General features: G+C 41.5%; 1 protein-coding gene across 1 annotated transcript in view; it reads right to left on the bottom strand.

The window, feature by feature from the left end:
* The window catches only part of LOC149068037 (adenylate cyclase type 8-like), a 178,765-nt gene that overhangs the window by 149,820 nt on the left and 16,935 nt on the right, over positions 1–12,010 (bottom strand). Inside the window, exon 6 of the mRNA XM_089251634.1 lies at positions 6,432–6,581. Within this exon, the coding sequence (XP_089107760.1) occupies positions 6,432–6,581 (150 nt within the window). The remainder of the gene's footprint in view (positions 1–6,431; positions 6,582–12,010) is intronic.

Raw genomic sequence — 12,010 nt, forward strand, 5'->3', positions numbered from 1 at the left:
AAATTGAACCGAGCGTTAAGGCCCTCCTCGTGGACTTGTAAAAGCTTTTCTAATCTCGGCGAATGATCGATCGACATCCCGGGGGTTTCACGGCAACATCCTCCTCCTCCTCCTCCCATACGCTTCTTCTCCTTTCTTATTACTGAACGCATGATCAACTTATTACGGGCCGGAAATTTTCGATTAATCGAAAAGACTCGACTGATCATTCGGACGGCCAATCATGACATTGCAGACGATTCACCCGCCGGGGTCGTTGATTAATACGGAAGCTAGCTCAAAAGTTCTGGAAAATTCTATTCGTTGGGCTTCCGTTAAATGCTGCTCGTCGTCGCCGTCAACGCGTGATGTTGTGACGTCTCCCATCCGTATTCTCGACGTCTCTATATAAGGCCGGGATTACACTATAATAAAAGTCCTTTTATAAAACTTAAAAATCCAATCAATAAGGTTATTAGTTAGATTCTAGAAAATGCGACCGATGACATTGTTGATTGCATTTTTCAAGTTTTATAAAAGAACTTTTTTAAAAGTTTTATTGTATAATGCCGGCTTGACGCCGGGATTAGGCCGATTCCGAACGGCAGCCTTTTTTTTTTATACTCACCGAGAGGTTGGTGCGCTAACCCCTCGATGTGAGAATCCCTGCTGTAGCAATCTTTTTCCGTGATCATGCCACCGTTTCTGTTGTGTACCCCTGTGTCAGGAAAGTTTTCGACAAGGGCGAACCGGGTATCCAACTCGCGACACCTCCAAACATCCTTTTACTTTGGGCGAGTATCTTATCGACCAGGTCTACCGCGCCCATGAGTGGAGCGTATTGAATGGTTGTACCGTTGTAGGCCTGTTGCTCTGTGTGGTGAGACCTTTTCAACGGGGCGATTAGCTCGCATTCGCGCATCGAAGTTGGGAACCACAGAAAAGCAACTTCAACCGACCACCAGTGTGGCAACGGTTTGGTTCGAAATCTTGTTCTCGCGATGCTAGGTCCGTCACTATGACCACTCGACCACCATAGCGAACTCCACAATACCTAACATATGCCATCAAAAAAGCTCCTCGAGCAACTAGTGGCACGTGGAACATGAGTTGAAGACTTCTGATGCAGCTTGAAAACAAATGAAGGATCATGAACGAATGAAAGCCAGGACGCTGCCGCCGGTCTTACCCCGACACCGAGATCTCTTCCGGTCCAGCTTCATGACGGAGTCTGGAAGAAAGTGCGTGTCCCTAGCTGTCTGGGTGCTTATCCGGTGTTGTGTGTGAATCTTTTAGTGCTGCCATCTGCATTTGAAACTTTTTTTTTTCAAACCGAGCACAACTCAGGTCTATTGCCATAGGCAATTTACTACCTAGTGAGCTGTGCCGGAATTGTAAGTGTGTGTACCTAACAGTCTGAGTGCGTATCTAGTGTTGCGTATGATTTTTCAGTGCTGCCATCTATATCTCAGAAGTGAAGTGAGTGATGTGTGGTGACTGAATATTTGTATTGTTTGTAGGCCTGTTGCTCTCTGTGGCGAGACTTTTTAACGGGGAGATCGGTTCGCATTTGCGCCTAGAAGTTGGAAACTCATTTGAAACTGTAAGTGAAGTGTAATGATTGAATATATCTGCACCGTTGTAGGCCTGTTGCTCTCTTTGGCGAGACTTTTTAACATGGAAATCGGCTCTCAAAGTCGGGAACCACGGATAACCAACTTTCAACCACGTAAAAACACCAGAGTCAAATCTCCCTTTATTACAGCGGACTGTAATAAAGGGAGAAAGATACGGCATAAAGGGGGGAGGGGAGACAATCGTCTTGGTCACAGCTTGTTTTTAATCTCCTGGAAATTTTTGTTTTATGGATTGATACAATTTCCCCCCATCCCCGACCCTTCAAATATGGTTCAGATGCGGTCGGCATATTTTCGGCCAAGTCAGAAAACTTGAAGCCACGGTAACTGGCGTTGCATCTCTAGCCCACCAAGTCGCCAACTGGAAGAAAATTTCCCCTGAATGTGGTAGGCATAAGTGGATTAGGAAGTCAACAATAATTCCAACTTGCAATTCATTCAAGCTTTAGTTGCAGGGTATTTACCGTACCAGAGCATGAGCTGATCTTCTGTATGTGTTACACTATCCTTAGAAGTTTGTATAGATTCAACCAAGAATAAAGCTCTAGTAAAATTTTTAAAAGCTCTCCAGGCCCGACGAACGACACGCGACAGACAGATCAATACCCCACGAATTTTGCGAGAACAACAGATTCCCTCTCCTATTCGACAGATGATCAACACATTCTCTTTCGGAAAACTTCGATGCGGTCGCTGGAAGAGCTAATCACGACAAAGCAAAACTCTTCCCCTTTTGTTCTCGAAAATTCCTGTTGTTTGGCTTCCGTTAAAAAAACAGCTCGTCGCCACAACGACACGTGACGTTTCCCCCCCCCCCCGTCTCTTTGAATTCTTCCGTCTATTAAAGACTGAAGAGGAAAAGTTCAATTGAGCTTTAATTCATTATTACTCGAGGAAGTTCTCTCTCGAGGAGGTGTAATGTTATGAGAAAAGTCTCCGGCTGTATATCATTTCGGAACCAGCTGTAACAAGCCGAGCGGAAACTTCCTCTCATTAAAATGACGAGAAAACACAGGCAGAAGCGAAATTCTGGAATGATTATTCCCTGAACGCGTTTCAATTCTCGTGATTGAGTTCTTCCATTTGCGTGTCCTTAGGAACATTCTAGAAACATCACCGCGGAGAGAGAGAGAGATCATGACGGAGGAGGACCTAATTGCTTTTTTTACGTGTTCTGTTTCCATAATTGCGTGATGTGTGGTTTTTTTAAAAAATATATAAAAAGGGTTTTGTTTTGGGAAACGGATTGGGGGGGGGGGAAACCTTTTTTGAGTGTTAATGAAATACAAACAAAGGAATATTTCGGATTGGCGACGGATTTGTTTCGGAAATGCTTGTTTTCAATTTACTAAGCGAATCTGAAGAGAGGAAAAACTTTCGTAATGGGGTTTTCTCTAGTTTCTTCTTGTCTTTTGATTAATGTTAATGGCGTCACATTCGTCTTTGTCTTTTTTTAACTGCTTTCGGTGATGTTGAAAAAGAAGAAAAAAAAAATCTAGTGCACATGTACATGTGTGTGAACTCGTGGTATTTCTACTGAATACACCGGAATTAAGATACGTTCCTGCATCGTATACTTCTCGGAAACTGCTGCAGACCGAAAGGTTGCGCATCCCTGTCCTAAGCGTTTTGTATAGGTTTAATTCAGAATAAAGCTCTAGTAATTTCTAAAAGCTTTCCAGTCCCGACGAACGATACACGGTAGATCAATACCCACGGATTTAAGAGCAACAGATTCCCCTCCTCTTCGACAGATGATCAACTGATTATGTTCCGGAAACTTCGATGCGGTGGTCACTGGAGAGCTAATCAAGACAAACCAAAACTCCCTTTCGTTCTAGAAAATTACATTTGTTTGGCTCCCGTTAAAAAGCTCGACGCCACCGTCACGTGAAGTTTCCCTCGTCTCTTTGAATTCTTTCATCCATTAAAGTTTGAAGAGGAAAAGTTTGGTTGAGCTTTAATTCGTTATTACTCGAGGAAATTCTCCCCCCCCCCCCCCCGAGGAAGTGTATGTTATGAGAAGTCTCCGGCTGTATATCATTTCGGAACCAGCTGCAACAAGCCGAGCGGAAACTTCCTCTCATTAAAATTATGGGAAAACAGGGAAAAACATAGGCAGAAGCGAAATTCTGGAATGATTATTTCCTGAGCGCGTTTAAATACTCGTGATTGACTTGTTTCATTTGCATGTCAGTAGAACATTCTGGAAACATCATGGCGGAGGAGAACCTAGTTGTTTTCTTCACGTGTTTTGTTCCCATCCTTGCGTGATGTGTGTGTGTGTGCGTGTTATATATATATATATATATAACTTTTTGGGAAAAGAATTGGGAGAAACCTTTCTGTGTTGATGAAATTCTAACAAGAGAATATTTCGGATCGGCGACGTGATGAAGGAATTCGTTTCACCAAATGCTCATTTTTCATTTACTTTGCGATTCTGAAGAAGAAGAATCCCGTAATGAGTCGCCTTCTAATCTCTTGCTCTTTGATTAATGTTAATGAGGTCCTATCCGTCTTTGTTTTTCCTTCTCAGTATCAGTTTTCAACTTCCGTGCAGTCAGTATGCTCCAAATCACCCATGGTCCGATCCCCCCATTTAAAAAGTCTCTCCGCAGAGATCACGCAGACATACAACACAATACTGACATGACATGAAAATTCAAGCATTTCCATCTTTACTTCAGAAAACAGAAGTTAGATGGCAGCACGAAAACACGAAACAAGCGCAACTCTACAGCATACATATATACATACGTTAGTGCCACACATTCACTCAGAACACACATTCCGACATGTACCGATTCGTTACAATTCCGAAAAGGAATGTGTGTACGAGGTGCATATACGGTTAAGTAGTAGTAGTAGTCAGTATGCTAACTCGCTGCTCATGCATCGAATTTCCTCGATGAATCAAGAAGAACGACGTTAACGCATCCAATATCTCTTACGTAATATTCCGTCGGAAGCTCACTAACTATCAAAGGAATTGGAACATCGATATCAAAGGGATTGATATCAGTATTTTTTGGGATCTCCAGCTACTTAGGGAATTTCGGACAATGGTCAGGTTAACTGGCCATTTTCGGCTTTATAGCAGCAGCATATATACGTAAGTCAAGTTCACTACTGAAGGATGTATCTAGACAAGATCCGTATTAAGCTGCAGAAAGAGGCAAAGAGCGAAAAAGGAAAATAAGAAAATAAGCCGTAAATTTTATGATGCATTGACTAGTTCAAAGTGAAGAATGGGTGAAACTCTGTTAAAATTAGATGTAAAATTGTAACAAGTGTTGAAAAAAAATTGATTCTGTGAGTAATATATTGAGTCGCTAAAACCTGTTTGTGCAAGTAAATCCTGTAATGAAAGCATATAAAAAATAATAATATAACTAGAACAATCTACTTTTTCCTGTTTTCCCCCAGAATACTGCCTCCACTTTTGGTGAATTTCTGCATGGAGGACGAAATACTGTCACGAAAAGTATGTAAATTGCCATTATTTATCATGTTTTATGAAATGTTTCGCCTGTAAATAAACATGAATGCATCGCTCTGTAAATCTCGACAAATTGACAATGAACTTGGCAAGTCTGGCGAATTGGCGATGTCATAACGCCAAAAGAAGAGTAAAGGCATCGTGAGAATCTGGAAGGTCTCTTTCGCCTATACAGTGGCGCCACCAACGGAGAAGAAACTAACGATGTCGTAGTTCGCTGGACAAAGGATACCATCATCGTAGTGCGGTGGAAGGCCTTGAGCCCAGTCCCATCCGTTCGAGGAGGTGATTATTTCGAACTGGGGTCCTGAAGATTGACCACGATCTCCTTCCTTGAGCTCAGCTATGACTGGCAGGACCTGGTGAGCGCCCGGAGAATACTTAGCTCTTGAATTTTCTTTTCCAGTTCTTGTACCCTCTTCGAGAGCTTCTCGTCGACCACAATCACTTGTTCCGTGACAGAGTTCATTTCCTGGGTGAATTCCTTTTTTACGGATTCAACCATTCCATCCATCCTAATTTCAACGGTGGCGGTGTCTTCCTTCACCCCCGCAGAAGCGGTCTTGATGGTAAATCTTTGACTTCGGCGATGGACGTGTTGACGGTGGTGACGTCTTCTTTCATGACAGCGATGCATGTGTTGAGAGTGGTGACAGATTTTTGTCCATCTCTTCCGCGATGCCTGATTTCATCTTGCCCATAAAAGTCATCTACTGGTCCAGCTGTTCTCGCATCTCGTCCATGTCCATTCCTCTGGTCTTTACCATTTAAGTCCTTGAATTGTCCCACTTCGGACACCAAATTGTTCCGGATAATGTCTCTCGCAAGCATTTATGATTTCAAACCAACGAACAATTTCACGGACAACGCGAATTTATTGCTTAATTGCATCCGAAATCATGTTACGAATTGATTGCATTCGGAAGCATATTACAACTTAATTGCATTCGAAAAGATGTTACGACTCAGTTGCGTTCGAAAGCCTGTTACGACTCGATTGCGTTCGAAAGCCTGTTACGACTCGATTGCGTTCGAAAGCCTGTTACGACTCGATTGCGTTCGAAATCGTGTTACGACTTTATAGCATTCGGAAGCATGTCACGACTTGATTGTATTCGAAACCATGTTACGGCTTAATTGCGTTCGACTTTTCATGTTGCTAAGTTGCATTACGTCTTGTAATTCAGGGCAATATCTACATGCATAATCATAGTCATAGAAGAACAATGATATCATCACTTTCATGTTATATCGATAAATAATTGAATAATCTCCGGTCTTACGGAGTTCGGTTAATTGAATAGAGGGCTTACTTGCTTGTCGTTCTCCTTGCCGGTCTTGTGACGAGTCTCGATGGATCTCCTCGTTTCCAAAAAGGCGTTGCGTTGTGCCTTGTCCATCAGGTACTTGGTGTACACGCTTACGAAATTGATGCAGAAGTATAGCAGAGTGTTGGTCACCACCTACGACGGAGAGAGAGAAACAGTCAATAATCACCAAGCAATGTTCAGAAAACTTGGAACTTGTAACAACCTCTCCCACTCGATGCATCAACACCGTACATGCTCAACCCATTTCCCGCGAGACCTCAAGCCTAATTCAACTAACTAAGCGACACATTTCCAGATTGCTTAAATAGCCATTGGTGCAGTTCCACATGATTTGAATGGTCCGTGGCATATTCCCAGATCACGTGAGTGGCCGTTTCACATGAATCACTCAAGCAGCCCGCGGCACATTTCTAGATCACTTAAGGGTGGTATTCACCGACATGGTTTAAACTATAGTCACAATTTTCGGATAGGAGATCGACACGGATTGGTTAAATTCAGGTTTTTAACCAATCCGTGTCGATCACCCATCCAAACATTGTAGCTATAGTTCAAACCATGTCGGTGAATACCGCTTTAAGTGACCTACCGTGCAGTTCCAAAGCATCTAAGCGACCCGCGGCATATTTTCAGATCGTTTAAGTAACCTTCAGCGCTGTTACAGATCACTCAATTGAGTGACCTGTGACACGTTTTGAAATCATTGAGGTGGCCCGCACTCTACTAGAGTTTAAACACCCATGATCTACACCAGAGCATCCCGGACTTTTTGTTCTATTATATATTGCCCCTCTTTCTTCAGAAATGTTTTTCTAGCATCGCTCCCTTACTCAAGCCGCCCCCGTAGGATCTTATGTTATTCTCGTAGCTTCTACTCTCCCCCTCCCCCCGGGCTATTCCATCTCGTCCAAGGGGTGATATTTCCCACTTTGGGAAACACTGATCTGCACCATGAATTACAACCACTAACGGAATATATAAATTTTTCGAATTACCAACCGAAATGTTTATCACGGTCTCGGGCATCTTCAGCTGCTAATGAAGCGGGGGTGGGCAGCTTCAGCTGAGAACGAAGACGAAGCAAGCAGACTTCGGCTGCGAATGCAGTGGAGGCAGATAAAAGAGAGAAAGCAGACATTTTCAGGTGGTAAATAAAGCAGGGGCGGGCAACATGAGCTGTGAATGAAGCCGAGGCAGACATCTTAAGCCGGAAATAGAGCGAAAGCAGAAAGCAGGAATATTCAGTTGCTAATGAAGCGGGGCGGGTAACTTCAGCTGCAAATGAAGCGAAAGCAGGAATATTCAGTTGCTAATGAAGCGGGGCGGGTAACTTCAGCTGCAAATGAAGCGAAAGCAGTTATCTTCAGCTACTAATGATGCGGTGGAGACGGCAACGTCAGCTGCGAATGAAGCCAAAGCAGACATCTTCAGCTGAAAATAGAGCGAAAGCAGACATCTTCAGCTGAAAATAGAGCGAAAGCAGACATCTTCAGCTGAAAATAGAGCGAAAGCAGACATCTTCAGCTGAAAATAGAGCGAAAGCAGACATCTTCAGCTGAAAATAGAGCGAAAGCAGACATCTTCAGCTGTGAATGGAGCGGAGGCAGAAATCTTCAGCTGCGAATGGAGCTAAAGCAGACATCTTCAACTGCGAATGAAATGGAGAGAGACATCTTCGGCTTCTAATGAAGCGGAGAGGGCAACTTCAGCTGCAAAGGAAGTCGAGGCAGCCCATCTTCAGCTGAAAATAGAGTGTAAGCAGACATCTTCAGCTGAAAATAGAGTGTAAGCAGACATCTTCAGCTGAAAATAGAGTGTAAGCAGACATCTTCAGCTGCTAATGAAATAGGGGGCGGGCAACGTCAGCTGCTAATGAAGCGGAGGCAGGCGTTTTCAGCTGCGAATGAAGCTGAGGCAGACATCTTCAGCTGGAAATAGAGCGAAAGCAGACAGCTTCAGCTGCTAATGAAGCGGCGCAGGCATTTTAACCATCGAATGAATCCGAGCTGATATCTTTAGCTGCGAATGGAGCAGAGGCAGGCGATCTAGGGCGATGCGTCGGAAAGCGACATGTTGTGTAGGTGCATCAAGTCATTCCGTATTTTACGGGACAGGCAAGTCTCCCTTACATTATTCGGCTCTTGGTACCCCCCCCCCCGGATCAGCACATAGGGAGTGAAAGAAAAATTCAGCTAATCCCCTAAAATTGTCACAAGTCATTAAAAGCGTCGTGTCAGCTTTGTGACAGAAATGGCGTGAAATCGAAGTAATAATTGAAGAAAGAAAAAAAAAATGGTTCCTTTTGACAGGAACAATATTAATTTTATTTCTTCCTTCAAAAGAAAAAAAAAAGTCATTTTTCCCTGACAGAAATTTTCTCGAAATGTTCAGCCGAGCTGAATAATTCTGACAACACGAGCGTTAATTTAATTAAACTCCCTCAGTTCGAGTTTCAAATTTCATTTTCGCCGATGTGACAGGTCGAGGTTTTCTTCTCGTCGGCCATAATCTAATTTACTATCCAAAGAGAATTATTATTATTATTATTATCATCATCATAATCTGGGAATGTTTAAAAGCGAAACAATGTCCGGAATTTCCCAAGAAATAATAGGAGCGAAAAATGTGTAAATCGCCAAAGCGGGAGGTTTCATATTGCAATTGTTATTTTCGAGAATATATATTATTGTCCTTTTTTTTTTTATTATAATGTGTGATTATGGTGGGTTTATAATTATATCTTTAATGATGCTTAAAAACGTCACTGTAGGAGTCATACACTTCGTTATTATGTTTTTAACATTTTTGTTACTTTCAATTTGATATGGAAAAAGCGACTTCTAAAGGATTCTAATTTATTTGGCGAGCGCCATCTATCTTATTTGGGAGGAAATAAAAGCAATGTCTTTCCCTTACGGCCATTCGACGGCGATAATAATATAATTTATAATTTTCGTCATTCCTGTGTTTGATGCAGTCTTCGAAAGTTTTTTTTAGATTAGCCGATCTTCACAAGGACCTAAAAGTAGAACCGATTTATAAATACATAAGAGTATTAACCAAATCCTTTCACGACAAATTAGAAAAAGCAGAATTCGATCACCTAAGACAGTGGTCGGCAAACCGCGGCTCGCGAGCCACATGCGGCTCTTTGGCCATTTGGTGCACAATATGAGGGCAGCTAGTGTCATCTATGACAGGTACTGCCAGAAATCCCCATTCGTATTTCGTATTATTTGGTGCACAATAACTCCAGATTTTTGAAAAATCATGTTTAGACACGCATTTAAAACGAGTCTCCTCTCGGAACATGAGAGGGGGAACATACAATGTTTTCCATACTAAGGAACGTCAAGGTCTACCCGGTCAGATCATAGAAGAGGACGCTCCCGTGGCCACCTCTCCATCCGCATCCAACATCGGTCATATACAAGACAAGTGTAGATGGGAGAGTCTGAAGGGGGTCGACCTCAATCAGATCGAGGAGTTTGTTAGCAAAGGCCAGCTTAGGAGTACCCTAATTAAGTTAATAACAATGTACCTACCTATTTAGTTTAAGTTTAAAAAAATTTGGCTCTCGAAAGAGATTTTTTTCAATCGTTGTACTGTTGATATTTGGCTCTGTTGACTAATGAGTTTGCCGACCACTGACCTAAGACAAATAGCTAATTATACAGAAAACGATAAACTTAGACAACCACGCCCTAGAAATATTCTGGCTATAAGATATAGAAAATAAGGGTTCTCTGGGTGACCTGATGTCAACTAACGCTTTTTTTCAACAGTTTTTCTCAACAGTCGTTTTGATTCATCGCTCTCTAAGTGTGCTGTGTTATGTTTCCCCCTCCCCCAATGCAACGTCTGCCCTATTATTTGCTCCTGTGTTTTGTTTTAGAGAATTTTTGAAGATTGGGTACTATCAAGTTAAGTTCTGTTCTTGTTTATATTCAGTGCCATGGTTAAAATCTGCCCCTTTGCCAATTCAGGAGATAATGCGGAAGTTAAGAGCTTACGTGCCTTGGCAGCGGAATATGCTGAATCAGGTAATACTAAGGGAGAGTTTGACAGACTTGTTTTTGCTTGGATCGAGAAAAAGTATACATAGGGTAACAATGTTAGCCGTGATGATGAGTGTGAAATTGGCAATACAATTGTGGACTTGTTCTCGATTTATGTACAATATCTGGATCCTGATGGAGCAAATGAAGAAGCAAATCATGATGCGGTGTTAAACATTGCCAAATTATTTTTGATGAGTTGAACACTACTTCTTGTAAGCACAGTATTAGGTACACTTTCCGAAATGACAAACATATTGAGACGCCATCTACGGAGAATGCACCCGAGTTGAAATTAGGGAATAGGATCAAAAAACTTAAAAAAAAAAAAGAAAAAGGCTTTGAGATTGAACCAAATAATGATATTAGTAGTAATACATCCTTGTTGGCTGATATAACCCCCCACCCCTCCTTGAAGGTATTAAAATGGTTAGCGGGGAAATGGAGATTTTTGAAACGCCACAGGGGAAGGGTTCAACATAACAGAAAATAATAAAAAGGGGACTAAGAAAAATGGAAGTGTCAAGAAAAAGTTAAAAACAAATAGCTGTAACTCTAGCCCTGATGTTGATGTGAATAACAAAAATGATAGTGAAGCTAACGATGAGTTCTTTCTAGTGCCCAACGAAGTGAAGGAAACTCCTCCAAACTTCTTTCGAGAAAATTCTAATTTAGATGATAAATCATTAAATGGATCAACAACAACATCTGACACCACTACGAATGTGACACATGTTCAGGAAGTACATAACCTAGTAGTTCATCTCTAGTGACAATTTTGATGAAAAATCAACAGACAAATCCATTGAGGGTAAATAATAGAGAAAACATTGAGGAACAAACACATTGAAATAGTTAGGGAATCCTCACAGGATAGTACCACTAAATCATATACTCTGGATGATGGTAAGTGTAGTAACTCAACAATCTCAAAAGAGGCAGTAAACAATGAACAGCAAACACAACTTAATGTGAACTTCGATTTAACAAAGGAATCTTCTAACACTGGAAATAAAAATCAGTCTTGTAATAGTGATGATGGATTTACTTCAGTAAGTAGAAAAAAAAGGAAAACAAAAACATTCCACCTATTATACTTACCCACTGGGGAAAAAATTGGATAAGAGACTGTAGTGAGATTAAAACTGTGTGTGAGTTTCCGCCTCAACAAAACCCCACTGATAACAAAATAACTTTTCAAGTTTTCTCCGAATTGGATCATAGAAAAGTTACTAAAGTTTTTGATGCCAAAAAATTTTGTTGCTACACATATCAAACAAATCATTTAAATTTGTGATAAGAGAACTGCCTGCTAATGTCAAACCACAAGATATTCAAAGTGATCTTGAAAAACAAAGCGTTCCCACAATCAAGATTTGTAATTTGAGAAATTACTCCAATGGCAGATTATTTCCACTCTTTCTTGTAGAAGTTGCCATTGAAAATAAAGACTTTTCAAATATAACAAATGTTGGTGATATCCCCATCAGTGCTGAGAGGTAC

The sequence above is a fragment of the Pholcus phalangioides genome, unplaced genomic scaffold (genome assembly GCF_987345545.1).
Source record: "Pholcus phalangioides strain wild (caught in Gottingen) unplaced genomic scaffold, Ppha-v1.0 ptg000027l_1, whole genome shotgun sequence".
NCBI lineage: Eukaryota > Metazoa > Arthropoda > Arachnida > Araneae > Pholcidae > Pholcus > Pholcus phalangioides.